General features: G+C 41.1%; 1 protein-coding gene across 8 annotated transcripts in view; it reads right to left on the bottom strand.

Moving 5' to 3' along the window:
• LOC137238561 (glutamate receptor ionotropic, kainate 2-like) overlaps window positions 1-27,495 on the bottom strand; it is a 61,741-nt gene that overhangs the window by 20,894 nt on the left and 13,352 nt on the right. For 7 of the 8 annotated variants that reach the window (XM_067763722.1, XM_067763721.1, XM_067763724.1 and 4 more), the window contains exons 3-4: window positions 6,078-6,294; window positions 5,833-6,023 (exon numbers count right to left, since the gene is read on the bottom strand). The exons of the other annotated variant lie outside the window; for it this stretch is intronic. In XM_067763722.1, coding sequence (XP_067619823.1) covers window positions 5,833-6,023; window positions 6,078-6,294 — 408 coding nt within the window. The remainder of the gene's footprint in view (window positions 1-5,832; window positions 6,024-6,077; window positions 6,295-27,495) is intronic. 8 annotated transcript variants of the gene reach the window in all.

Genomic DNA, 27,495 nt, shown 5'->3' with positions numbered 1-27,495 from the left:
GTGCTTGTTAAAAAAGAGATTAAAGCTTTTATTCTCTCTAATTTCAGCAATGCTGACGTAACCACGGTCTGCCTCGAGCGAGGAAGTAATGAAATGTGGGTGGTCTCAGCGTACATGCCCCACGGGGACGTAGTGGGACCACCACCTGCGATACTGGGTGAAATCACCGCTGAAGCAAGGCGGAGAGGTGTTGCCGTGATCATCGGTGCCGATGCAAATGCCCATCATAGCATTTGGGGAAGCTCGGATACCAACACTAGAGGTGAGTCTTTATTTACTTTTATTGTAGATGAGGGACTTTGTATATGTAATAGGGGGAATGACCCGACTTTTATTACTGCGTTAAGGGAGGAGGTCCTGGACCTCACCCTGGTTAGTAGAGAACTGGAAGGTCGGATATCTGGATGGAGGGTTCTCAACGAGCACTCCTTCTCTGATCACCGATATATTCAGTTCTCAGTGAACGAAGAACGTCCCGGTAAAATATCTTTTAGGAACCCTAAAAGTACTAACTGGGACTTGTATTGTAGGAAGCTGGGAGAGCTACTGCCTGCGGTGCCTATCATTAGTTCGGGCCTGTCCGAATCTGAGATAGACGTTCTGGTGGAAAACTTCACCTCGGCAAACAATAGCGCCTTTCAGCTGTCCTGCCCATTGAAAACTTACAGGGGGAAGGGCAAGCCGCCCTGGTGGTCGGATTCTCTTGACGACCTAAGAGCGTCCAGTCGGCGGCTCTTCAACAGAGCCAGGAGGAGTAAATTACCCTCGGACTGGGAGCTCTATAAGGTGAGTCTGGGGATTTATAAATATGAAATAAGGATAGCCAAGCGAGACGCATGGCGAAGCTTCTGCGAAAACGTAGAAGGCTGCAATGAATCCGCGAGATTTAGAAAAATACTCTCTAGGAACCCCGCTCCTCTGGGGTATCTGAGAGATGATGGTGGGGACTGGTCGATGAGTAGCGAGGAGTCCCTAAGGCTTTTACTGGACAATCATTTTCCCGATGTCCCAGTTGCGCAGGGATCTTCGCCTGCATGGTCGGCGGTCGTTGGCCATGCAGAAGTGCCTGCCATTCCAATACGGGAAAGTCAGATAACCTGGGCTATAGGGTCGTTCAAGCCCTATAAGTCTCCGGGCCCGGATGGAATCATTCCTGCGCAGCTTCAAAGGTCTTTGGGGATTTCCTGCCGCTGGTTGGCCATCATATATACTAACTGCCTCAGGCTTAACTATATCCCGAAGTCTTGGCACACGGTTAGGGTTATTTTCATTCCGAAGGCCGGCAGAAGCTCTCATGTATCACCTAAGGATTTCAGGCCAATCAGTCTCTCGTCGTTTCTTCTTAAGACGTTTGAGCGGTTGATTGACCTGTACCTACGGGAAAGGATACCTCGGGGGTTACTGTCGGCTTCACAACATGCGTACTGCAAGGGCAGATCGACGGAAACGGCTCTCCATTCGATTGTAAAGCAAATAGAGGGGTCCCTAGAACACAAAGAGTATGCTCTGGGTGCCTTTCTAGACATCGAGGGAGCTTTTAACAATGTCTTACCGGGGTCAATCGAAAGAGCTCTGGTGGGTTTAGGAGTCGAGGCGGCTCTGGTTGAATTTATTAGCAAACTTCTATGCGGCAGAATTGTCGCAGCGGAGTGGGGAGGGGCCATAATTAAGAGGAAGGTGTGCAGGGGCACGCCACAGGGGGGTGTCCTATCTCCTCTCCTCTGGGTTGTGGTAGTCAACGAGCTTCTTGTGGAGCTGGAAGCCAATGGTTGTCGGGTGGTTGCCTATGCAGATGACCTCGCTATCCTAGTCAGAGGCAAATTTCTGGGCGCCCTGCGCGATGTTCTTCAGGGCTACCTGGATACTGTGGCTAGGTGGGCTGAATCATGTGGGTTGGCGGTCAACCCGGGAAAAACGGAATTGGTCCTTTTCACAAGAAGATATAAGGTGCCCGATTTCAGAACTCCCTCGATCGGAGGGGTACCGTTGGTACTTTCTGATAGGGTTAAATATTTGGGGATTGTTTTGGACAAGAAACTGTCCTGGAGACCCAATGTGGAAGATCGGGCCAGGAAGGCCGCCATTGCCTTGTACTGCTGCAGAGGAGCTATCGGAAAGAGATGGGGACTCTCGCCAAGAATAGTACACTGGCTTTATGAGATGGTGGTCAAACCGATTCTGCTATATGGGGTGCTGGTCTGGTGGAAAGCACTGGACACGGCGAGCACCTCCAAAATGTTAGTGTCAGTGCAACGGACGGCGCTGATCGGTATCAGTGGCGCTCTCAGAACAACGCCTACCTTGGCACTGAACGTCATGCTGAACATATACCCAGTAGATATTGCGGGAAAGGCGGCCGCGGCAAGGTCGTTGGTCAGGCTTCGTGATATGGGATATAGACTTTCTGACCGCGGACACTCTAGCCTTCTTACCAGTTTCGACTTCATCCCGGACAGAACGGACTACTGTATGCCGATAACAGCTCCCTATACAACCTTCACCCCAGTTATTCCAGAGAGAGAGGATTGGGGAAGAGGAATTATCTGGGGCATGGGACCGGTTAACTTGTTCACGGATGGGTCAAAGCTGGATGGAAAGGTTGGTGGGGGGGTCTTTTGTCAAGAGCTAAATTTAAGCCGCAAGTTTAAGTTGGCTGATCACTGCAGTGTATTCCAAGCGGAAATTGCTGCGATTAAGGATGCGGTGGATGGAATGCTATCCAGTGCTACCACGGTTAGGGAATTTAACATCTACTCTGATAGCCAATCGGCTATCAAGGCCTTGAGCTCAACTACAGTGCGATCGAGGGTGGTCTGGGAGTGCCTGACCTCGCTTGCGATTGCATCGAATTATTTTACAATTAAGATTATCTGGGTCCCGGGCCATAGTGATATCCCGGGTAACTGTCAAGCGGATCTCTTAGCCCGCATCGGTACAACTGAACCGGATGAAGATGGCTGTAGGGACTTCGGGATCCCGCTGGCCACCTGTGGATTGCTCCTCCATAGCTGGGCCTCGAATCAGCTCAGCAAACGTTGGGCGGATACCACGTCTTGCAGGGTAGCAAGATCTTTCTGGCCGAAAGTGGATGGCAGGAGGTCTGCTGAAATAATTGGGTTCACTAAGGCTCACCTATCAATGGTCATTGGGGTTTTGACAGGGCACTGTCCCATGGGTATCCATGCGGTACGTCTCAATATACTGGAAACTCCATCCTGCTGCAGCTGTATGGAGGATGATGAGGTGGAATCACCAAATCACTTTATGCTTGATTGTCCAGCTTTTGCCAGAATTAGGCGAAAGTACTTCGGTCGCGACTCACTTGGATCTCCCGAGGATATATCCAAAGTTGAGATCGGTATCATTCGGAGCTTTATCGTTGCTACCCAACGATTCTCTATGTAGCTGGATCTAGGTCACCGTTATTTTTGGTGTATGTGCTATCACAACGGACCTTCGTGTTGTCCAAGTGAGCTATCCTTATCAGGGCAGCTACCACCTAACCTATCCTATCCTACAAGTAGTGAAGCTACAAATTTGGCTTTAGAGCTAAATAAATCAGAGGTAAAAGAACCCGATGGAGTGTTAAGTTCCCTTAAAGCTCTATAGACAGGTGCTAGCATAAGTACTTCTGACTTGTTTTAAGGAAAAAAGATCGTCATGCCTAAGACAACGCTGCGGGACATGGAAAAATATACGTTCAAGTAAAAGAGGGCAATCTATTATACCATTTATAATGTCGAACACTGTAGAGAGGGAGAGAATAGTCCTTCTGGAGTTTGAAGATTTCAGGTTGATTAATTTGCATCTGGCAATATATGGTGGAAGTGGGTCTATAAAATTTAATGAGCGTAGGGCATAGTGCAAAAACACCTTTTGAACACGTTCAAGTCGTTTGATATGACAATCAAAATATGGTCTCCAAATGAAGACCGCATATTCAGATTTGGACCGAACAAGTGACGTGTATAAGAGCTTCAGCGTATACGGATCACTAAAGTCCGAACTAAACCGACGAATGAAAGCAAGCATAGCATACGATTTGGCTATAGTGCTATTGATATGGCTCAAGAATGAAAACTTAGCATCGAAAATAACACCCAGGTCGGATATTTCATTCAGGGTGGATAGATTAGAGTTGCCAATGGAATAGGAGATGGGAATAGAGGAACGAGACTTCGCAAACGACACATGGAAACATTTACTAACATTGAGAAGAAGTCGATTTTTTTCACACCACAAAACAACGTTGTTTAAATCATTCTGAATTCTAGATGAATCAGACAGAGAACGAACAGAGGAATAAATTTTAAGATCGTCAGCATATAGCAGAAAATTGGAGAAGGTAAAACACTCACACAAATATCATTAATAAAAATGATAAAGGGTAAGGGTTCCAGAATGCTACCTTGAGGCCAGAGGAGGCAATAAAGTTATAAGATGATAAATGCAGTGCCGAGAAGAAAGGTACGATTTTATCCAAGATAGAAACGTAGAGTGAAAGCCCAAAAAAAGCTCAAAAAGTTTCATGAATTTTGTTTTATTTTTATTAAAGCGGTATTCATGTATAAATTGCCATGCATCGTGAAATGCCAAAATTTTGTGCCTACTGCTATTTTCATGCTCAAGAAAAATGCAAATTTTTTCTTGAATGTTTGCTTTTGATCTGCGTACAGCGCTTATTAATACCAAAATGTAAGCTTTCGATTTCAAAGTTTTTTTGAAAGTATGTATGTATTCTGTTTTTAAATACGTTTTGTATTTTTTATTTGGTACTTTTATCATCACTGGGTGTGTAAATTTTATACTTATATAATTTTAATAAAACAATGTAATAATAACAATGTAAATAAATGTTATGTTTGACACAGAGGGAAAATTTCTGAAAGTGATCATCGAAAAACGTCATAATTTATGTTTGAGCAACAAAGGTATTATTTGATAGCTATCGATAATACAAACAAATGCTCGTCTTCGATTTTTCCAAAAAAAACTGTATCCTTAATTATCGCCATTTTCTTTGTCCTTTTTCTTTTAAAGTTGAATAGCAGCGGATAGGCTCAACCGATTTTAACAATTCAAACACCAATTTGCTTGTAATTAAAAACTCTTTAAAAGCAGATTTTTTATTTCAGTTGCAAAAACCGTGCAAAAAGAAATTGTTCTGGAGCACATTTTTGCACGCAAGGAAGACCACATACGCAAAATTTTACTCTCTATGATATTCCGTTTGAAAAACACTGAAAATTGGTATGGACGCTTTTCTTTCATGAACGCTTCGCTGATTTAATAATTAACCGCATATTAACAATGTATGCAAGTATTTTGGACTTTTTTGATTGCAATTATAAATTGCCTCCGCCGTATACTCTAATTGGTGTGTCGAGCCTTCGTATGTTTTCAGTTAGCGATGGCGTCGATGTCCCCCATCTCCAAGGGTTTTCTTCCCAAATATCCTGCTTTTCAACATGGCTTCCAGATATGCTTCCCCATTTTTAATACCTAGCGTCCAAAATCGACCCTGAACTGTCCAATCCAAATCCCATATATAATGCAAATACATAAATAACTCCGAGTCATATAAGATCTAAATTGTGAGCTGTTTATGAGCGTAATAGGAGTCTGATCGAACTCTCATATAGGCTTACATACTGTATAAAAAAGGGCTCATATACGACAACCACTGGAAGAAGGGAAATACATTCATTCCGGACTCATAAATAAGCTCATAATGAGCGTAAATGATCGGAATTAGGACTCCGTTCTGAATCTTTTTTGACTCCGAGTGTTTGCTGGGTGCAAACATTTTTTATTTAGATACTTTTTTTTTACCTGCCTTAAAAGTTCAGCTACAGATGATGAAGATCCCACTACCACGATCTGACCATCTTCCGATTTACGTACTCGCCGCAAAACCGCTTTGTAATTTCCATTCAATTTGAGATCGTAGCGTTGTACATTAATTACCGGACCACTGCTAACGTAAAATGACAAGAGTCCATTTAAAATACTTAAGTAGTCCGCTGCAAGTAAAACTGTTAATAAATATCGGTAAACTTGAAATTTATTGAAATTACAAGATTCATAGAGGAAAATAAAGCGAGTCCATTCAAAACCATTTATTAAGTCATGTAATATACGCGCCAAGTCTTTCGGATGTGGATAAAGATTAAAACCTTCCGATTGTTCACTCATGTACGGATAAATATAGGGAACGTCCTTTGCATCACATACCGTCAAAAGATGAGTCGATGTCTGATGGGAAGAAGGACCAAAAATTGCACCGATGCCATTCTAGAATAAAGCAAATAAAGTGATATCAAGGTTTCCACACAAAATTGATAATTTTAGAAACTTGTTTCCAAAGTGCAGCTGACATATTTACTCTGCTCTTATAATCCAAAACTCAAAATCAGATTTAAACTCATTTCGAGTATATAATATATTAGACTGGGTCAATTTATTAACCGATATCGCGCCATCGGTTTTTCGATAGGATCTGGGTTCAGGAAAAAAAGTTCCCAAAACATATCCAAAAAATAATTTTCGAGCCTGCGAAATTTCATTTTTTTGACTTTTTGCGGCTTTGATATTTAAGGTTTTTTCATTGACCTACTTAAAAAAATTTTTATATGGGGTATTCCATCGTCACGGGTGGGATACTTGTACGCATAATTGCATGTTTGTTAAAGGTTTAGTTAGTTAAATATAGATTTTGGAAAATATCGTCAATTGTTAATCCACCAATTGAAAAAAGAACCCTAAAATTACCACGAATTTGGAAAAAATTTAAGTTTAACAAGTAAGGAAGGCTAAGTTCGGGTGTAACCGAACATTACTCAGCTGAGAGCTATGGAGACAAAATAAGGGAAAATCACCATTTAGCAAAATGAAACTAGGGTAACCCTGGAATGTATTTGTATGACATGTGTATCAAACGGAAGGTATTAAAGATTATTTTAAGAGGGAGGGGGCCATAGTTCTATAGGTGGACGCCATTTAGGGATATCGCCATAAAGGTGGACCAGGGCTGACTCTAGAATTTGTTTGTACGATATGGGTATCAAATAAAAGGCGTTAATGAGTATTTCAAAAGCGCGTGGGCCTTAGTTCTATGGGTGGACGCCTTTTCGAGATATCGCCATAAAGGTGGACCAGGGGTGGCTCTAGAATTTGTTTGTACGATATGGGTATCAAATGAAAGGCGTTAATGAGTATTTTAAAAGGGAGTGGGCCTTAGTTCTATAGGTGGACGCCTTTTCGAGATATCGCCATAAGGGTGAATCAGGGGTGACTCTAGAATTTGTTTGTACGATATGGGTATCAAATGAAAGGTGTTAATGAGTATTTTAAAAGCGCGTGGGCCTTAGTTCTATAGGTGGACGCCTTTTCGAGATATCGCCATAAAGGTGGACCAGGGGTGATACTAGAATTTGTTTGTACGATATGGGTATCAAATGAAAGGTGTTAATGAGTATTTTAAAAGGGAGTGGGCCTTAGTTCTATTGGTGGACGCCTTTTCGATATATCGCCATAAAGGTGAACCAGGGGTGACTCTAGAATTTGTGTGTACGATATGGGTATCAAATGAAAGGTGTTAATGAGTATTTTAAAAGGGAGTGGGCCTTAGGTCTATAGGTGGACGCCTTTTCGAGATATCGCCATAAATGTGGACCAGGGGTGACTCTAGAATTTGTTTGTACGTTTATACAAATGAAAGGTGTTAATGAGTATTTTAAAAGCGCGTGGGCCTTAGTTCTATAGGTGGACGCCTTTTCGAGATATCGCCATAAAGGTGTGACTCTAGAATTTGTTTGTACGATATGGGTATCAAATGAAAGGTGTTAATGAGTATTTTAAAAGCGCGTGGGCCTTAGTTCTATAGGTGGACGCCTTTTCGAGATATCGCCATAAAGGTGGACCAGGGGTGATACTAGAATTTGTTTGTACGATATGGGTATCAAATGAAAGGTGTTAATGAGTATTTTAAAAGGGAGTGGGCCTTAGTCCTATAGGTGGACGCCTTTTCGAGATATCGCCATAAAAGTGGACCAGGGGTGACTCTAGAATTTGTTTGTACGATATGGGTATCAAATGAAAGGTGTTAATGAGTATTTTAAAAGGGAGTGGGCCTTAGTTCTATAGGTGGACGCCTTTTCGAGATATCGCCATAAAGGTGGACCAGACTGCGTTTGTGACTCTAGAATGCGTTTGTACAATATTGGTATCAAACGAAAGGTGTTAATGAGTATTTAAAAGGGAGTGGGCCTTAGTTCTATGGGTGGACGCCTTTTCGAGATATCGCCATAAAGGTGGACCAGGGGTGACTCTAGAATTTGTTTGTACGATATGGGTATCAAATGAAAGGTGTTAATGAGTATTTTAAAAGGGAGTGGGCCTTAGTTCTATAGGTGGACGCCTTTTCGAGATATCGCCATAAAGGTGAACCAGAAGTGACTCTAGAATTTGTTTGTACGATATGGGTATCAAATCAAAGGTGTTAATGAGTATTTTAAAAGGGAGTGGGCCCTTAGTTCTATAGGTGGATGCCTTTTGGCCTTGGCGGCCACCGTGGTGTGATGGTAGCGTGCTCCGCCTACCACACCGTATGCCCTGGGTTCGCACCCCGGGCGAAGCAACATCAAAATTTTATAAATAAGGTTTTAAAATTAGAAGAAAAGTTTTCTAAGCGGGGTCGCCCCTCGGCAGTGTTTGGCAAGCGCTCCGGGTGTATTTCTGCCATGAAAAGCTCTCAGTGAAAACTCATCTGCCTTGTAGATGCCTTTCGAAGTCGGCATAAAACATGTAGGTCCCGTCCGGCCAATTTGTGGGGAAAACCAAGAGGAGCACGACGCAAATTGGAAGAGGAGCTCGGCCTTAGATCTCTCCGGAGGTTATCGCGCCTTACATTTTATTTTATTTTTTAGAGATATCGTTATAAATGTGGACCAGTGTTGACTCTAGAATGCGTTTGTATAATATGTATTTTAAAAGGGAGTGGGCCTTAGTTCTATAGGTGGACGCCTTTTCCAGATATCGCCATAAAGGTGGACCAGGGGTGACTCTATAATGTGTTTGTACGACATGGGTATCAAATTAAAGGTATTAATGAGGGTTTTAAAAGGGAGTGGTGGTAGTTGTATATGTGAAGGCGTTTTCGAGATATCGACCAAAATGTGGACCAGGGTGTACCCAGAACATCATCTGTCGGGTACCGCTAATTTATTTATATATGCAATACCACGAACAGTATTCCTGCCAAGATTCCAAGGGGTTTTGATTTCGCCCTGCAGAACTTTTTCATTTTCTTCTACTTAATATGATAGGTGTCACACCCATTTTACAAAGTTTTTTTCTACAGTTATATTTTGCGTCAATAAACCAATCCAATTACCATGTTTCATCCCTTTTTTCGTATTTGGTATAGAAAATTGGCATTTTTTTAATTTTTCGTAATTTTCGAAATCGAAAAAGTGGGCGTGGTCATAGTCGGATTTCGGCCATTTTTTACACCAATACAAAGTGAGTTCAGATAAATACTTGAACTGAGTTTAGTAAAGATATATCGATTTTTGCTCAAGTTATCGTGTTAACGGCCAAGCGGAAGGACAGACGGTCGACTGTGTATAAAAACTGGGCGTGGCTTCAACCGATTTCGCCCTTTTTCACAGAAATAAGTTATCGTCCTAGAATCTAAGCCCTTACCAAATTTCACAAGGATTGGTAAATTTTTGTTCGGCTTATGGCATTAAAATTATCCTAGACGAATTAAATGAAAAAGGGCGGAGCCACGCCCATTTTGAAATTGTCTTTTATTTTTGTATTTTGTTACACCATATCATTACTGGAGTTGAATGTTGACATAATTTACTAATATACTGTAAAGATATTAAATTTTTGTAAAAATTTGACTTTAAAAAAAATTTTTTTTTTAAGTGGGCGTGGTCGTTCTCCGATATTACTAATTTTTATTAAGCATACATATAGTAATAGGAGTAACGTTCCTGCCAAATTTCATCATGATATCTTCAACGACTGCCAAATTACAGCTTGCAAAACTTTTAAATTACCTTCTTTTAAAAGTGGGCGGTGTCACGCCCATTATCCCAAATTTTACTAATTTTCTATTCTGCGTCATAAGTTCAACTCACGTACCAAGTTTCATCGCTTTATCCGTCTTTGGTAATGAATTATTGCACTTTTTGTGTTTTTCGAAATTTTCGATATCGAAAAAGTGGGCGTGGTTATAGTCCGATTTCTTTCATTTTAAATAGCGATCTCAGATGAGGCCCAGGAACCTACATACCAAATTTCATCAAGATACCTCAAAATTTACTTAAGTTATCGTGTTAACGGACATTTAAATATCTCCATTTGCACTGACGTATGTGGAATATAATAACATAAAAATAGCTTAGTTTCAGTTTCTACTTTTATAATAATTCAAAATTGTAGTGTCACGGGTGGGACAGCATTTGTCACGGGTGGGACACGTTCGAAAGTACTTTGAAAGCTTATTTACCATAATTTATAGATGCCAAAGGTTCAGAATCGGACTCGTTCGGTGATTTACCATAAATTAAAGATGCCAAAGGTTCAGAGTCGGACTCGTTCCATGAACTTTCATCATCGTCGAAATCAATTTTATTTACTTTAAGTTTAAATACTTTAAGACTAGTAATTTTTGACTTGAATGTAAGTCCCATTGAATGATCCTCTTGACTATGTAAGGATAAAGTAAACCCTCACATCCGTTATATAACATAAGCTATGTGCGTGGAGCTTTAGTTGCATTTGACAGGCGCGGGCAGTTGGCAACGCGCATGTCAAATGCAACTGCGGCCCACGTCACTGACAGAAAAGATATGACATATAATAAATCTGCACTTGTGATGGACGGACGTGTCCGAAATAAAAAGGAAGTTATTTTATTTAACTTGCCCAAAAGTGTGGCTCAAATGCTAAAGTTGCGTCTTATAGTGGGATATGATATTTTCTTTAAATACGGTGTTGAGCGCAAGAATAAAACAACGCCAACAGGAAAATCCTTATTCTGGAAGCAAGGGCTACAAGCAATGTGCGTAGGTTAGGTTACCTAATTTGGGACGACGCAGCAATTATTGTGGGTAAGCAAACCAAAGCTAACCAAGTTGGGGTTAGCTTACATGGCGACCGTGACGGTCTTTGGTGGTGGTAAAGGTGAGTTGAGTGCGTTCGTTGTGAAAAATTATTAAAGACAATTTTCAAAATAAAATAATCCAAACTTAATACAACAATTTTCTATAAAACTAAAAATGCGGAAATAATAAAAATATACAATTTTACAATTTTAAAATTCGGAAATAACAAAAATCTACAAAATACTATTTTCTAATACAACAAATTATCTAAAATTACGGAGTTAATAAAAATAAATGCTACTTTCTACAAAATTTTTAATTAAAATATACAGTAATAATATTATTTAACTAACATATAACGGCATGCAAAAACCCACGCCACTCAGATAACGGATCCATAAACTGTACTACCGCCAGCGGCAGCGAACATCAAAAGCAAAGCCCAGCAGCAGCAACCACCGTCGGCAGCGAAGGCCAGCATTAACATCAGCGGCAGCCATCATCATAGCAGCAGTGATATATGTATGTATGTATTAATAAAAATTTTCCTAAGGGTTTTTTACATACATATACATATGTATACAAAAAATTTACAATTTTTATTAAGTGCGGTGCGTTCACATTAAATATAATACATTGTTTGATTACAACGGTGCGTCCGTTTATGTAAAACATTTTGGATTTTTTTGATAACAACGGTGCGTCCGTTTATATAAAACGCTTGAATTTTTTTACTAAAATGGTGCGTGCGTCTAAATTTAACTACCTCAGTTTTCAACGATTTTAAAATTTTCGAACCATTTTATAAATTCCAACATTTTCAGATCTACATTTAATTTTTTCTCAAGTTTCAACTCATCTTACAAATTTATATTTTCTTCATATTTTTAATATTTTCAAATTCCTAATTTAAAAATTCCTCAACTCATTTTACAAATTCTCATACTTTCAAGCTTCCAAATTTTCAAATCATTTCACAAATCTTTAATTTAAAGGTATACATGCCTGAATTTCGATTTTTCAAATTTTCATTTTACTTCAGTTTTTTAATACGTACATTCTCCAACAAAATATCACACTTATATCCTCCCGTGCTATTGTAAATTCAATTACTTCTTACAAATTTTTCATACAATTAGATTTCAGTGCAATTAATTCTGCCAATAAACTTTTAAATATTTCGTTAGCGACAATTCATTGTAAATCAATTCCCTTTTTTTCCTCAACATTTCGGCTTCAATTATAAATTCCTATATCCAAATAAGTGCTTCATTAATTTCATAGTAGTTTCAACTGAATTTTTTGCTATTCTGATAACTACATATGTACAACTTTAGAGATAGGAAGAGAGTTCACAAAACTTCTAATTCAGAACCAGATTCCGATAAATTAGGTTCAAGCACCGAAAGTTTAACTTCATCTTCGACCGAAAAAGTCACAAACCAGGAAAATAGATTATCTTTTTCAACAGATTTATTCTAGCAAAAATTAAACTTTTAATTTAGAATCAAATCTTAACGCTTCAAATAGTGAAAAATTAACTTCAACTTCTTCTAATTTAGAATCAGATCTTAACGATCCAATTAGTACAAGCGTTGCCTCACCTTCTAATCCAGCTTCAGATTCTAACGATCAAATCATGGCAAACACTTTAGGAAAAGAAAATTTTCATCAACACATGTGCTAATTCTATTAGAGAAAACTACAGTGGTGATCCCCAGCACTTGAAACTTTTATAGACAAAATTGAATTACTTGAACAATTCGCTACTGCAGATTTAACTGGTACTTTTATAGCGTTCTTAAAATCAAAACTTGAGGGTAAAGCCCGTGAATCAATATTCAGACAAGTAAATTCAGTTAATGAAATTAAAACAGCTCTACGTAGTAGGATCAAACCGGACAACTCGAAAGTTGTAGCAGGGAGAATTGCAGTGTTGCACGTTAACAATAACAATTACACAGATTTTGCAAAAAAAGTTGAAGATTTAGCTGACTCACTTGAGCGGTCTCTTATTATTGAAGGGATCACTCAAGCGAAAGCTGATGAAATGGCAGTCAAACAAACTGTTAACGTGTGTCGTTTAAACGCAAATTCAAATTTAGTCAAAACCATTTTAGCCTCAACGGCATTTACTGATCCGAAAGACGTAGTAGCGAAGTTAATTGTAGAACAAAACAACGAAGTAACAGAGCCTCAGGTTTTAGCTTTTCGATCGCGTGGCAACATTACATTCAGAAATTCACGTGGTAGTTACCGAGGCTTTTACTCAAACCGCGGCTATACTGGTTACAGAAACAATAGTTCATTTGCATACAACATTGACTATAACGGTAAAAATAATCAGATATATCGATATGATAACAGAAATAGATACCAAAATAACAACAATAGTAATATACGTACAAATTCCAATTCAAATAGCAGTAACAATAGAGGTAACAATTCTAGATCATCCAACGGTAGAGGCAGAAATGCAAACGTTCGCGCTTTAAACGCGAGTGCCCCTCAGGAGTGAACACTGGGGGAGGACGAACTAACCGAGTAAGCGAATTTTCCTCACCAAAAGGCATCTATTTTTTAATCCTAAATTATTCAGATTTCATAGAAGTACAACTTAACGAGTCACAAAAATTTTGTTCCTTCCTAGTAGACACTCAAGCAGACATTTCTTTAATAAAGATGTCACGTTTAGACAGTAATATTTCCTTAAATACAAACGACATAATCAACATTACCGGTGTCACTTGAAATTCAGTTTCGATTTTAGGTAAAATTACCGTAAGTCTAAATTTTTCGAACTTTTCTCTTAAACATACTTTACATGTAGTAGATGAAGACTTTAATATTCCATCCGATGGCATATTAGGTAAAGATTTCCTGAAAATTAACAAATGCATTATTAATTATGAAAGAAATAGTATCTCCTTTTGGGTAGGTAATGAAAGAGTCGCGATACCAATCCTGCACGGAACAGAAAGCAACAGTTGAATCATTCCTCCCAGATGCGAATTATTCAGACTTTTTGATTTAGGAGATTCACCCGAGCCACTTTTCTGGACTCGCAGGAAATTGAAAAAGGCGTTTTCACAGCGAGATGCATTGTTAATTCCAGTAACCCAATAATTAAAGTCATAAACACCACGGATGATGTCAAGTATGTAAAAAGAAAAAGTATTCGGACAGAAAAACTTTCAAATTATACTGTTTATAAAATTAACAAAACAGAAACAGAAGACAAACGTACGAAAAAACTTATTTCAATTTTAAAAAATCAAATACCTCAACATGGTCCAAGTAAATTAATTGACCTTTGCATAGATTATGCCAACATTTTCGCTCTTGACACGGAAAAAATGACTTTAAACAACTTCTACGAGCAAAAATTAAGATTGACAGACAACGAACCGGTATATATTAAAAATTATCGATTATCATGCTCTCAACGCGAAGAAATATATCGCCAAGTAAATAAATTGTTAAACAACGATTTGATTGAACCCAGTTACTCCAATTACAATAGTCCTTTGATTGTAGTCCCAAAGAAGGACACTAATGGTCAAAAAGCTTATCGTATGTGCGTAGATTTTCTCGCAGTAAACAAGGAACTCATTGCTGATAAATTTCCACTAGCTAGAGTTGACGATATTTTAGACAATCTTGGCAGGGCAAAATATTTTTCCACATTAGATCTTTTTTCTGGATTTCATCAAATCCCCTTGCATCCTGACTCACGTGACATTACTTCATTCAGCACTGACCGAGGTGCATTTAGATGGAAAGTGCTTTCATTTGGTTTAAATATAGCACCAAATTCATTCTCACGAATGATGACAATATCTTTTTCGGGTATACCATCCAATGTCGCATTTTTGTACGTCGACGATATTATCGTCATCGGTTGTAGTGCAGCACACCATGTTAAAAATCTTTCAAAAGTTTTCAATACTTGTAGGTCTTTCAATCTCAAACTTAACCCAAATAAGTGCAACTTTTTACGACCAGAAGCCACATTTTTATGTCACAAATGTTCAGCCTAAGGTTTGTTGCCAGACGACTCCAAAATAAACGCAATTAAAAAGTATATAAAACCGACTGACAAAGACACGGTACGACGATTCGTCGCATTTGCAAATTATTACAGAAGGTGTATACAAAATTTTGCGTCTCTGGCAGCGCCTCTAAATCGATTAAGTATGAAAAGAGTTGAATTCGTTTGGGATGTTGAGTGCGAAAGGGCATTTTTATCTTTGAAAGCAGCATTACTTTCACCAAAATTACTTCAATATCCAGATTTTACTAAACAATTCATTATTACCGTGGATGCTTCAACAACTGGATGTGGCGCTATTTTGAGTCAAGAACAGCAAGGTAGTGATTTACCAACCTGTTAAATCTTCTACAGCATTTAATAAAGCAGAGCAGAAAAAACCCATTATAGAATTAGAGCTTTTAGCTATTTACTTTGCAATCAAGCAATTTCGACCATATGTTTATGGCACCCATTTTATTGTAAAATCCGATCATAGACCTCTAGTATACCTTTTCAATATGAAAGACTCATCTTCAAAACTTTCAAGAATAAGGCTGGAACTAGCTGAATATAACTTTACTATAGTTTACATAAAGGGTAAATCAAACGTTGGCGCTGACGCACTATCGCATCAATGGATGAGATTAAAGAAGCCAACGAACAAATTTTAGCAGTACAGACAAGGGCAATGACAAAACAGGCAAACGACAAAAATTTACATAGGGAAACTGACAAAAACGACGAAAAACAACTTACTATACACGGTTACGAAAAATTTTCATTTAATTTTTCAAAAAAAGTTCCACGGATAAGATCTGAAATTACGTACGATAAAAATAATAAAACAACAAGTTTAAGAATTTTTGCGCATATTAAACATAAAAAACTCGAGTAACTTAGTTTTGAGCTTGTTAACGAAATAAAGACTTTAGATAAATTACTTTCGAGGCTCGAATCAGAAGCCGGCAAACGCAAAATTAAGCAGATTGAATGGTCTAAAAATGATATTTTATACCATTAAAAATTTCAAAGATATTGGAAATAAAATTTTAAAATCATTAGAAATTATTTTAACAGATCCAGTGGATACAGTGACAGATGAGGATACAAAATTAAAGCTAATGAAAATTTACCATAACGATCCAATTTCAGGTGGACATTGCGGAATGAAAAAGCTTTACGCAAAACTTCGAACAAAATTTTATTGGAAGAACATGACTCGTGATATAGCGAAATATATCAAAAGTTGTAATGATTGTCTTTTAAACAAGGTTAAACCTAAAACGAAAGAAAAACTCGTTTTAACACCAACTCCTTGTAAACCATTTGATCTACTAGTTATAAATACAATAGGACCTCACCCTGAATCCCAACACGGTAACAAGTTCGCAGTTACCATGATTTGCGACATGACCAAATATCTGGTAACAGTTGCTATACCAGACAAATCAGCAAAAACAATTGCTTCAGCCATTTTCGAAACATTTATTTTAACCTACGGCGTAATGAACGCCATAAAATCAGATTTAAGTACAGAATTTAAGAATGGATTATTTGAAGAATTAACTAAACTCTTAAATATTAAACATAATTTTTCAACTGCATACCATCACGAAACGTAATCATAGAGTTTTTAATGAGTATTTACGTGCATACTGGGGGTTAAGATACTTGGCTTGGATATATCATACGTGGTTCCAGGCTTTGGATCAGGGACTGGTATCAGTCTTAGACCGGCCATAGTGACGAATTGTCACACGTGATTGGTTGTCACGTCCTGCACGAGGTGCCCCTGCTTCTACTGATAATGGCGGATCTAGAGAGGACAACTCGATAAAACCCGCACCCCTGAGTCATTGTGCTGAGCTCAGGGGAGGGAGGACCCTGTTAAGGGTCAAGATCGGTACTCAACGGTGACGAACTGGATTGTTAGGGACTTGATTTTGACTATGGATAGGAATTGATGACTTTGGGCTGGTAGGTGCAGTATTCTGCTACCTTAGTAGGTCGGGGTGAAACCCTATCGAAATGGCTGGTAGGTTAATGCTGCACCTGCCCACGTCCCGTTAAAACCGTGGCGGGCCTCAAGGTACGTTCCGGCTCCGTCGCCGTTAAGTTGGTGGTGTAGGTGCGGTTGAAGATTTTCCCGCTTTGCGTCCGGTCTGGCTCTGAACGCATTACCCATAAGGTAATGCGTCAACCCTCGCGTGGCCTCCCTGCGCAGCATAGATAACCACGGGACCGTTGAAGGGCGACTACACAATCGGCTCCGGATAGCGGCCTTGAGGGGGGACTTCTTAGAATGGACACAAAAACGAACAAAAAGGAGGGTAGGAGTGACGGCGAAGGTCGTCATGGTGCGAGGGACGCGACAGGTGCGGATAGTGCTCCGAAGCAGGTCGCTGCCAGCCGGGAAAGCTAAAAGGGCTGATCGGACGGATCAGCGCAGGGGTTTGGTTTCAAACCCCGTAGGTACGGGTAGTTTGGGTAGTGGAGGGGTGTCGAAACCGACACCAAATGCAGGCCCATATGGGGCTGTGACAGGGAAAGGCAGAGGTCCGGCGAATGCGACGGACCAGCCCAGTACTAGTATGGAAGTCCTGTCGCGAGGAGCTTTCCCAACGGCAGCCCTGGGGTCGAAGCCTGCCGGGAAAGGTAGGCGATCGGCTCCGCGTAGGAAAGCTCTGGGTGATCGGCGCCTAGCTGAGAAGATCCTGGAGCGCTACGGCGGAAGGGATGCAGCTCAGATTTCTGAGAAGCATTCCCGGACGCTGGAGTGGGCCAGGAGCGTCGTAGCTTGCGACGACCACACACCGGGGTCGAACGATGCAGGTGAGCAGCAGGGTTTGGGGGCTATGAAGCGGCAAAGGTCGGATGAGCGGAATGCCTCAACGACAAAAAGGGCCCCAGGAGGTGGGGACGCAATTTCGTTTAGCGAAATCGCTAAACGAGCGGGCTCCATCACCCTCGGGTCCTGGATAGGAGTAGGGAGGATGGTGCCGTCTCCCGAGAGGAGTGGCCATGGGTCGCCAGCGCCATATCAGCGGCCTATATGACCGCTGTTATGGAGAGCCCAGGTACGCGGCCATGCTTCGAATACTCGTGGTGTCATGGATTTAGACTGATTACTTGTGCTGACGAGCGGTCGGCCGGTATCTTTAAGAAAATAATTTCTTTGGTTGGGGAGGTCTGGAGGGGAGCCAGACTCGAGGCCGTGGAACGGAGGGATCTCCCTCTTCGACCGAGGGCTCGGGTGTGGCTGCCTGCCGGGCCATCTCAGCCGGAGAAAATACTTGAATTAATGCGTTACTGCAACCCGAAACTTCCGACGCATAACTGGAGGGTCCTCAGAGTAGAGGAGGCTGTTGGGCCACGTCGGCAAGTGCTGATTCTGCTAAACGCAGAGTCCACCGGTCCTCTCTCTGACACGAGGGGGGTTATCTCCTATGGCCTCGAGCGTGTGGTTCTCAAAATCTACCACGCCGATTCCAGGGGAGATGGTTCCTCTCCCCCAGATACTGTTCGGGAGGTGGAGGCGTCCGCAGGGGAGCCAGTACCCATGGTTGTGGATGCTGACCCCGCTAATTTGGACAGCGAAAGCACTGTTGACGTCCCGTCAATATCGGGATCTGTCATCAGTGCTAGTCGTCTGGCTGATAGGGCAGAGGAGGAGCTCCTAGCCTCCGAGGGCGAATCATCGATGGCGGTATCCGTCATCAGTGTAAGTCGTCTGTTTGGGGGGAGAAGGATCTCCTAGTCTCCGAGGGCGAAGCCGCCAAGGATGGGGTGCAGAAGAAGAAGGGTGGTGATGATGGAAATCCGTCAAATCAATCTTCAGCATTCTAAGGCGGCTTCCGCAAACTTGTTGCTCTGTCTTGAGAAAGGCGGAGTGGATATAGTCCGTGTCCAGGAGCCGTGGCTGAGTAGTAACGGCGGAAAAATTTCTGGATTAAGGACGGGAAAAAACAACACCTTGGTGCATGGGGAGGCAGGTAGGCCTAGATCCTGTGTGCTTATTAAAAAGGAATTTAAAGCTTTTATTCTCTCTAATTTCAGCAATGCTGACGTAACCACGGTCTGCCTCGAGCGAGGCAGTAACGAATTGTGGGTGGTCTCAGCGTATATGCCCCATGGGGACGTAACGGGACCACCGCCTGTGATACTGGGCGAAATCACCGCTGAAGCAAGGCGGAGAAGTGTTGGCGTAATCATAGGTGCCGATGCTAATGCACACCATAGCATATGGGGGAGCTCGGATACGAACACCAGAGATGAGTCTTTATTTACTTTTATTTTAGATGAGGGACTTTGTATATGTAATAGGGGGAATGACCTGACTTTTATTACTGCGGTAAGGGAGGAGGTCCTGGACCTCACCCTGGTTAGCAGAGAACTGGAAGATCGGATATCTGGCTGGAGGGTTCTCAACGAGCACTCTTTCTCTGATCACCGATATATTCAGTTCTCGGTGAATGAAGAACGTCCCGGTAAAATATCTTTTAGGAACCCTAAAAGTACCAACTGGGACTTGTATTGTAGGAAGTTGGGAGAGCTATTGCCTGAGGCACCTATCGTTGGTTCGGACCTGTCCGAATCTGAAATAGACGGTCTGGTGGAAAACTTCACCTTGGCAAGCAATAGCGCCTTTCAACAGTCCTGCCCACTGAAACTTACAGGGGGAAGGGCAAGCCGCCCTGGTGGTCTGATTCCCTTGACGACCTAAGAGCGTCCAGTAGGCGGCTCTTTAACAGAGCCAGGAGGAGTAAACTACCCTCGGACTGGGAGCTCTATAAGGTGAGTCTGGGGATTTATAAATATGAAATAAGGATAGCCAAGCGAGATTCATGGCGAAGCTTCTGCGAAAACGTAGAGGGCTGCAATGAATCCGCGAGGCTTAGAAAAATACTCTCTAGGAATCCCGCCCCTCGGGGGTATCTGAGAGATGATGGTGGGGACTGGTCGATAAGTAGCGAGGAGTCCCTGAGACTTTTACTGGACAATCATTTTCCCGATGTCCCAGTTGCGCAGGGATCTTCGCTTGCGTGGTCGGCGGTTGCTGGCCATGCAGAAATGCCTGCCATCCCACTACGGGAAAGTCAAATATCCTGGGCTGTAAATTCGTTCAAGCCCTATAAGTCACCCGGCCCGGATGGCATCATTCCTGCGCAACTTCAAAGGTCTTTAGGGATTTCCTGCCGCTGGTTGGCCATCATCTACACTAACTGCCTCAGGCTTAACTATATCCCTAAGTCGTGGCACACGGTTAGGGTCATCTTTATTCCAAAGGCCAGCAGGGGCTCTCATGTGTCACCTAAGGATTTCAGGCCAATCGGTCTCTCGTCGTTTCTTCTTAAGACGTTTGAGCGGCTGATTGACCTCTACCTACGGGAAAGGATACCTGGGGGGTTACTGTCGGCTTCACAGCATGCGTACTGCAAAGGCAGATCGACGGAAACGGCTCCCCATTCGATTGTAAAGCAAATAGAGGGGCCTCTAGAACATAAAGAGTATGCTCTGGGTGCCTTTCTAGACATCGAGGGGGCTTTTAACAATGTCTTACCGGGGGCAATCGGAAGAGCTCTGGTGGGTTTAGGAGTCGAAGCGGCTCTGGTTGAATTTATTAGCAAACTTCTATGCGGCAGAATTGTCGCAGCGGAGTGGGGAGGGGCCATAATTAGGAGGAAGGTGTGCAGGGGCACGCCACAGGGGGTGTCCTATCTCCTCTGCTCTGGGTTGTGGTAGTCAACGAGCTTCTTGTGGAGCTGGAAGCCAATGGTTGTCGGGTGGTTGCCTATGCAGATGACCTCGCTATCCTAGTCAGGGGCAAATTTCTGGGCACCCTGCGCGATGTTCTGCAGGGCTACCTGGATACTGTGGCTAGGTGGGCTGAATCATGTGGATTGGCGGTCAACCCGGGAAAAACAGAATTGGTTCTTTTTACAAGGAGATATAAGATACCCGACTTCAGAACTCCTTCGATTGGAGGGGTACCGTTGGTACTTACTGACAGGGTTAAATATTTGGGAATTGTTCTGGACAAGCTGTCCTGGAGGCCCAATGTGGAAGATAGGGCCAGGAAGGCCGCGGTTGCCTTGTACTGCTGCAGAGGGGCTATCGGAAGGAGATGGGGGCTCTCGCCAGGAGTAGTACACTGGCTTTATGAGATGGTGGTCAAACCGATTCTGCTCTATGGGGTGCTGGTCTGGTGGAAAGCACTGGACACGGCGAGCACCTCCAAAATGTTAGTGTCTGTGCAACGGACGGCGCTTATCGGTATCAGTGGCGCTATGAGAACAACACCTACCTTGGCACTGAATGTCATGCTGTATATACATCCAGTAGATATTGCGGTAAAGGCAGCCGCGGCCCGGTCGTTGGTCAGGCTTCGTGATATGGGTTATATGCTTTCTGATTTCGGACACTCTAGCCTTCTTACTAGTTTCGACTTTATCCCGGGCAGGACGGACTATTGCATGCCGGTGGCCGCTCCCTATACAACCTTCACCCCAGTCATTCCCCCGAGGGAGGAGTGGATAAGAGGAATTATCTGGGACATGGGACCGGTTAACTTGTTCACGGATGGGTCGAAGTTGGACGGAAAGGTTGGCGGGTGGGTCTTTTGTCAAGAGCTAAATGTAAGCCGCAAGTTTAAGTTGGCTGATCACTGCAGTGTATTCCAAGCGGAAGTTGCTGCGATCAAGGATGCGGTGGATGAAATGCTATCCAGCGCTACTACGGTTAGGGAATTTAACATCTACTCTGATAGCCAAGCGGCTATAAAGGCCTTGAGCTCAACTACAGTGCGATCGAGGGTGGTCTGGGAGTGCCTGACCTCACTTGCGATTGCATCGAATTATTATACAATTAAGATTATCTGGGTCCCGGGCCATAGTGATATTCCGGGTAACTGTCAAGCGGATCTCTTAGCCCGAATCGGCACAACTGAACCGGATGAAGATGGCTGTAGGGATTTCGGGATTCCGCTAGCCACCTGTGGATTGCTCTTCCATAGCTGGGCCTCGAGTCAGCTCAGCAAACGTTGGGCGGACACTACGTCTTGCAGGATATCAAGATCTTTCTGGCCGAAAGTGGATGTCAGGAGGTCTGCTGAAATAATTGGGTTCACTAAGGCTCACCTATCAATGGTCATTGGGGTTTTGACAAGGCACTGTCCCATGGGTATCCATGCGGTACGTCTCAATATATTGGAAACTCCATCCTGCTGCAGCTGTATGGAGGATGATGAGGTGGAATCACCAAATCACTTTATGCTTGACTGCCCAGCTTTTGCCAGAACTAGGCGAAAGTATTTCGGTCGTGACTCACTTGGATCTCCCGAGGAGCTATCCAAGGTTGATATCGGGATCATTCGGAACTTTATCGTTGCTACCCAACGATTCTCTAAGTAGTTGTATCTACGTCACCGTTAGTTTAGTTTATTATATGTGGTATCACAACGAACCGTCATGTTGTCCAAGTGAGCTTCCCCTATCGGGGAAGCTACCACCCAACCTAACCTAACCTACGTGTATATTTAAACAATACTCTTTATGATTGGGATATTTATCTAAAATACTTTACTTTCCTACACAATACAACAACTAGCACAGTTTTATACAATAAATTTTCTCCCTTCGAGTTAGTATTTGGTAAAAAGGCAACTTTGACTCATGAATTACGAAAAGAAAAATTTTATCCACTTTACAATGCCGAAAATTATGCTAAAGAGATTAAATTTAGAATGCAAAAAACACATGAAATGGCAAAAATTTAATAATTAAAAATAAAATACAAACCAAAACGTTTTATGATAGAACGGCACGACCATTAGCTATTAAAATAGGCGATAAAGCTCTCGTACAAAAAGAACCACGCCACAAACATGAAAATATATACCAGGGTCCTTTTGTTGTAATTAAAATTAACGACCCTAATGTTACTATTTTTGATGAAACGACAAAAAAAAAGAAAAGACTGTACATAAAAATAGAATAAACAAAATAAATTAATATATTCAGTAATATTATATTGATATGTACATCAAATTTTTTTTACAAACAGACAAGAAGGCAGAACGAAAAATACAAATCTAAACTTCGATATTAACATATAATCGATGTAAAATGTAAAAAAAAAAAAATAAAAACTAGTTTTAAAATATTCATATATATTTTATAATATAAATCAATTACACCCTAATTTTTGTTCATTCGAACCAATTTATATAGTGTCAAAGAAGAATGTGGCAATTGTGATCGGTCGAATTGCCATATTCTTCTTTTTAAAGGAAGGATGATGTAAGGGTAAAGTAAACCCTCATCTCCCTTATATAACATAAGCTATGTGCGTAGAGCTTTAGTTGCATTTGACAGGCGCGGGCAGTTAGCAACGCGCATGTCAAATGCAACTGCGGCCCACGTCACTGACAGAAAAGATATGACATATAATAAAAGGGCCGTTCCATTGGTTTATCGAGCTCTGGCTCTGGCTCAAATCTTATTGGAACGATCTGGATCAACTTTATGAGAGCTGGCAGCATAATAAAAAACATCTGTTTTGTTGAAAATAAGTAGAAACGTACACAAAATTTTAAGATACTGATAGAATTATTAACATTTAAATAGTTTTGCACGTAAGCAAACTATTTATTTTCCTTACATCATCTTCAAGTTGTTTACTCTGTCATTGTTTTTGCTTTTAAATATGGCGAAATCTTGTATGTATACACAAATGTACACATATTTAGTTCAGGCTACAATGGCTCAACTATATGGTTCGCTCATCTCACCAGCTGATTTTATTTTTTTCATTTCACTGGAGTAGGGATTGTCAGAAGGAGATGACAAACTTAAAATGAAACCAACGAATTTACAACATTTTCTTACTACATACAAATGCTGCTAAGTTTTATGTTTTCACTCCATTCCATTCGTCTAACACCTACATGCTGATTTTGGCAATGTAAACAAAGGTGTGTTGTTGCTGTAGAGATGAGCCAACCATATAGTTGAGCCATGAGTGCTACCAACTCAAAAGTGGTTAGCTGTCAAAAAATCTACTACAGAAAACGAAACGAACAGAACTGCTATACGGATCAGAAATTGAACCAGATAAATATGAGGATCACAACGTTGTTGTTGCATTTGCATGTCAAATTTCTATCCGTATCTCGCTCTAGTCTCAATGGAACGTAACTAAATCTGCACTTGTGATGGACGGACTTGTCCGAAATAAAAAGGAAGTTATTTTATTTAACTTGCCCAAAAGTGTGGCTCAAATGCTAAAGTTGCGTCTTATAGTGGGATATAATATTTTCTTATAATACTTTGTTGAGCGCAGGAATAAAACAACGCCAACAGGAAAATACTTATTGTCGAAGCAAGGGCTACAAGCAAGGTGCGTGCAACCTAACCTAATTTAGGACGACGCAGCAATTATTGTGGGTAAGCTAACCAAGTTGGGGTTAGCTTACAACTACATCTTTTTAAGAAATGGTGTGACTGAACCTTGTTAATAGCGAGTACATCGTTCCATCTTCGGTCAAGTATGATTCTTTTAGCTTAAACCTCTTCTTCAGATAAATGCATAGTCTCAATATTCTTTATAACCTTTCTAGCAGTTAACATGAAATCTACAGTACTATTGATATCAGCCTTACGTTGCCGTATTTGACTCCACACCGATCTCTTCACATCGGCGCCAACTCCATCCGCTGCTCCTTTTCCATGAGAAATGGCGAAAAATACCACTTAAAATCTGTAGGCATATAACAAAGGTTCGATAGGGTATACTTGTTTTTAAATTGTGATGCTGCACCATCAGAGAACACTTTAATTGTTTTTGTCCGGGAATTTCATTTTTAGTGATTTTTTAGGCATACACAACAAGTATACTGTGGCATAAAATGTCACTAACAATGGCGTACGAATATCTTTTGCCTTCAGCCAGCCATACACACGCAGCATAGTGTACCTATACAAGTGTGTTGACTTCTTTCTGACAGGCACTCGCTTAAGTGAGCATAACGGGAAAATCTGGGTTGCCATTGTTGTTTCGGTTGAAAACGGTCCATTAGGGTTCTGTGCAGAGACGTAAAAGATTGAAACAGGGTTTATGTAGTCACAAAAGTGTTGCTCCTGTCCCACAGCATTTTAATATTATATCATGGCGAAAAGTGTTCTGTTCAGAGTTATTGATTTTCATTAAAAGTTTAATTTATTACGGAGGGTTTCTCCTTTAAGTGTAAAAAGCAGAGAAAACGTAGAGTTTTTTTAAATTATTGTGAAAAACTTTTTAATTTTAATTTCTGTACCCAAGTTCACTATATTTGTGTAACACAAGAATCTGGAGGTCAATTCCTTAACTATGAAAAACTGAAAAATGTACACTTATTGAAAACTCATTTGCACACACAATTTACACTTTAAATTTAGTTGTGTTTTTAGGCACAAAATTTTGAAAATAAAAACAAAATTTTCATTTGTCAGAAAAAATGAAGAAAAAATGGCCTAATGTCAAAAAACCCTATCGAAATACAAACTGGCTTGTTTGTTTTTAATGAACTACGATATATTTTTCTTGTATTTCGTTAATTTTTTTAAATATAGTTCACACACTTACATCAGTACTGAACCCTTATTGGCTCCCTCGACAAAAAATATAAGAAAAAATACATAGAAAATAAAGTAGTGTCATATAGGAGTTTGATTTGTTTGCACTTACAGCACCATTTTATTTGCAGGAGACTTTCACAGCTACAAAAATTAAGGCGGATTTTCACAGACGCTTTGGTTGTCTTGCATTCATTAATTCATCTGTCGGGCGAAGTATCGAAAAATTTACATAAGTTCTTTGGTTGCGTGCTTACGCTTTGACAACGCCATACGAAAAACAATTGCCGCCTTCCAATGAGTTTTACGGCTCCGGCTCACGCTCACTTCTCACAGGAATGCTCTGGATCATTGAGAGACTTGAAAAGCAGATGTCGTGAAATTTTCGCACACGTGAAATGTGATAGGCAGATGTCGCCGCTGTTTTTCATTTAACTCATACGGCGAAATGCTAAGCAGCGACATCTAATTTTGAAAAAGTAGGTTTATTAAAGGCAGCGTTGCAAAACTAAAAAGAAGTAATTAACAAATTATCTGGCTCACAAATTGAACCAGACTTCTATATGAATTTATCTGGCTCAAATCGTTTTTATTGCATTTACATGCAAAATTATTTATCTGGCTCAGGATTTTGCCACCGGATGACGGCGAATGAAACGCCGTACGTTTGCTTTGAAGCGACCAAAGCGTTTATACAATTTTTCCCTTAAGCTGGAGTCATTGGTTCCGTGATTCATTGGTGCCGTTTGTCGTATCGCTGTAGTCGTATCCCTAACGTAATCAGCTGTTTATCGTTACGACGGTAAACCAAAACCCAATTGGTTGGCTACGATACGGTTACGACCTTAGCGGCACCAATAATCGATTGCATTGATTCTCATAAGGTTGTTCGAATCAGCTGCTAAAAGGTTACCGATACGGTTACCGATAAAGCACCAATGTCTCCAGCTTTATGCATTTGTGCAAACAGCCTTAGAAGTGAAATTTTTCCATGTTACACGTGTAACGCTTTATATTTTGACTCTAATTTAAATAAATTTTGCTTTCCGTATGTTTCCGCATTGTTGCAGGCTACAAATCTTCTAGTTCTTCTTCTTATTTCCGCGGAAATATATGGAACTATTTCATCTGTAAATACTACAAAATTTTAGTAAACTATCAAATGCAACTCAGCTTGAAGTACTCTTAAGTACCAAAAATGCAACTCTAGACCTGAGATTTGCATCAGGTGAGCGAGGCTGTTTGTAGTTTTGACGTGTATCGCTTAGTTGACACACTTGTTTAGGTACACTTTTTTTTTTTTTTTTTTTTTTTTTTTTTTTTTTTTTGCGGGGAGGCTGAAAAATGCCTAATGCACCATACTTGCTGCCGTCGCAGCAACCGTGTGTCCGTAGACTAAAAAACAGCCCCGTTCTGGAACCGTCGCCCACCCCGGCACCACTTTCGCATTACTTCAGGGTGGCGTTCCATATTTCTCATTTTTTAAGGGCCTACTGTTGTCCCTGCGTCCAGGTTCCCGCTATTTGCTCTGAGTGTCCATTTAATCACCACTGCTTCGCATGCGCATTTCTCTGCGCTCCCTCTCAGCATCCATCAGGCGTGTCATTACTATAAATGCCATTTTGCTCACTGCAGTCCAGCATTCTTTCCTGCTGCACATATGTGAAACTAAATTTCTCGTGGTAGGTTCCTCCCCAAAGACTCCATGCAAGGTGAGTCTTTCTTCGTGGAA

Source organism: Eurosta solidaginis, chromosome 1, assembly GCF_040869045.1.
Source record: "Eurosta solidaginis isolate ZX-2024a chromosome 1, ASM4086904v1, whole genome shotgun sequence".
NCBI classification, from domain to species: Eukaryota; Metazoa; Arthropoda; class Insecta; order Diptera; family Tephritidae; genus Eurosta; species Eurosta solidaginis.
The sequence above is the reverse complement of the archived record's forward strand: the minus strand, read 5'-3'. Positions and strand labels throughout refer to the sequence as shown.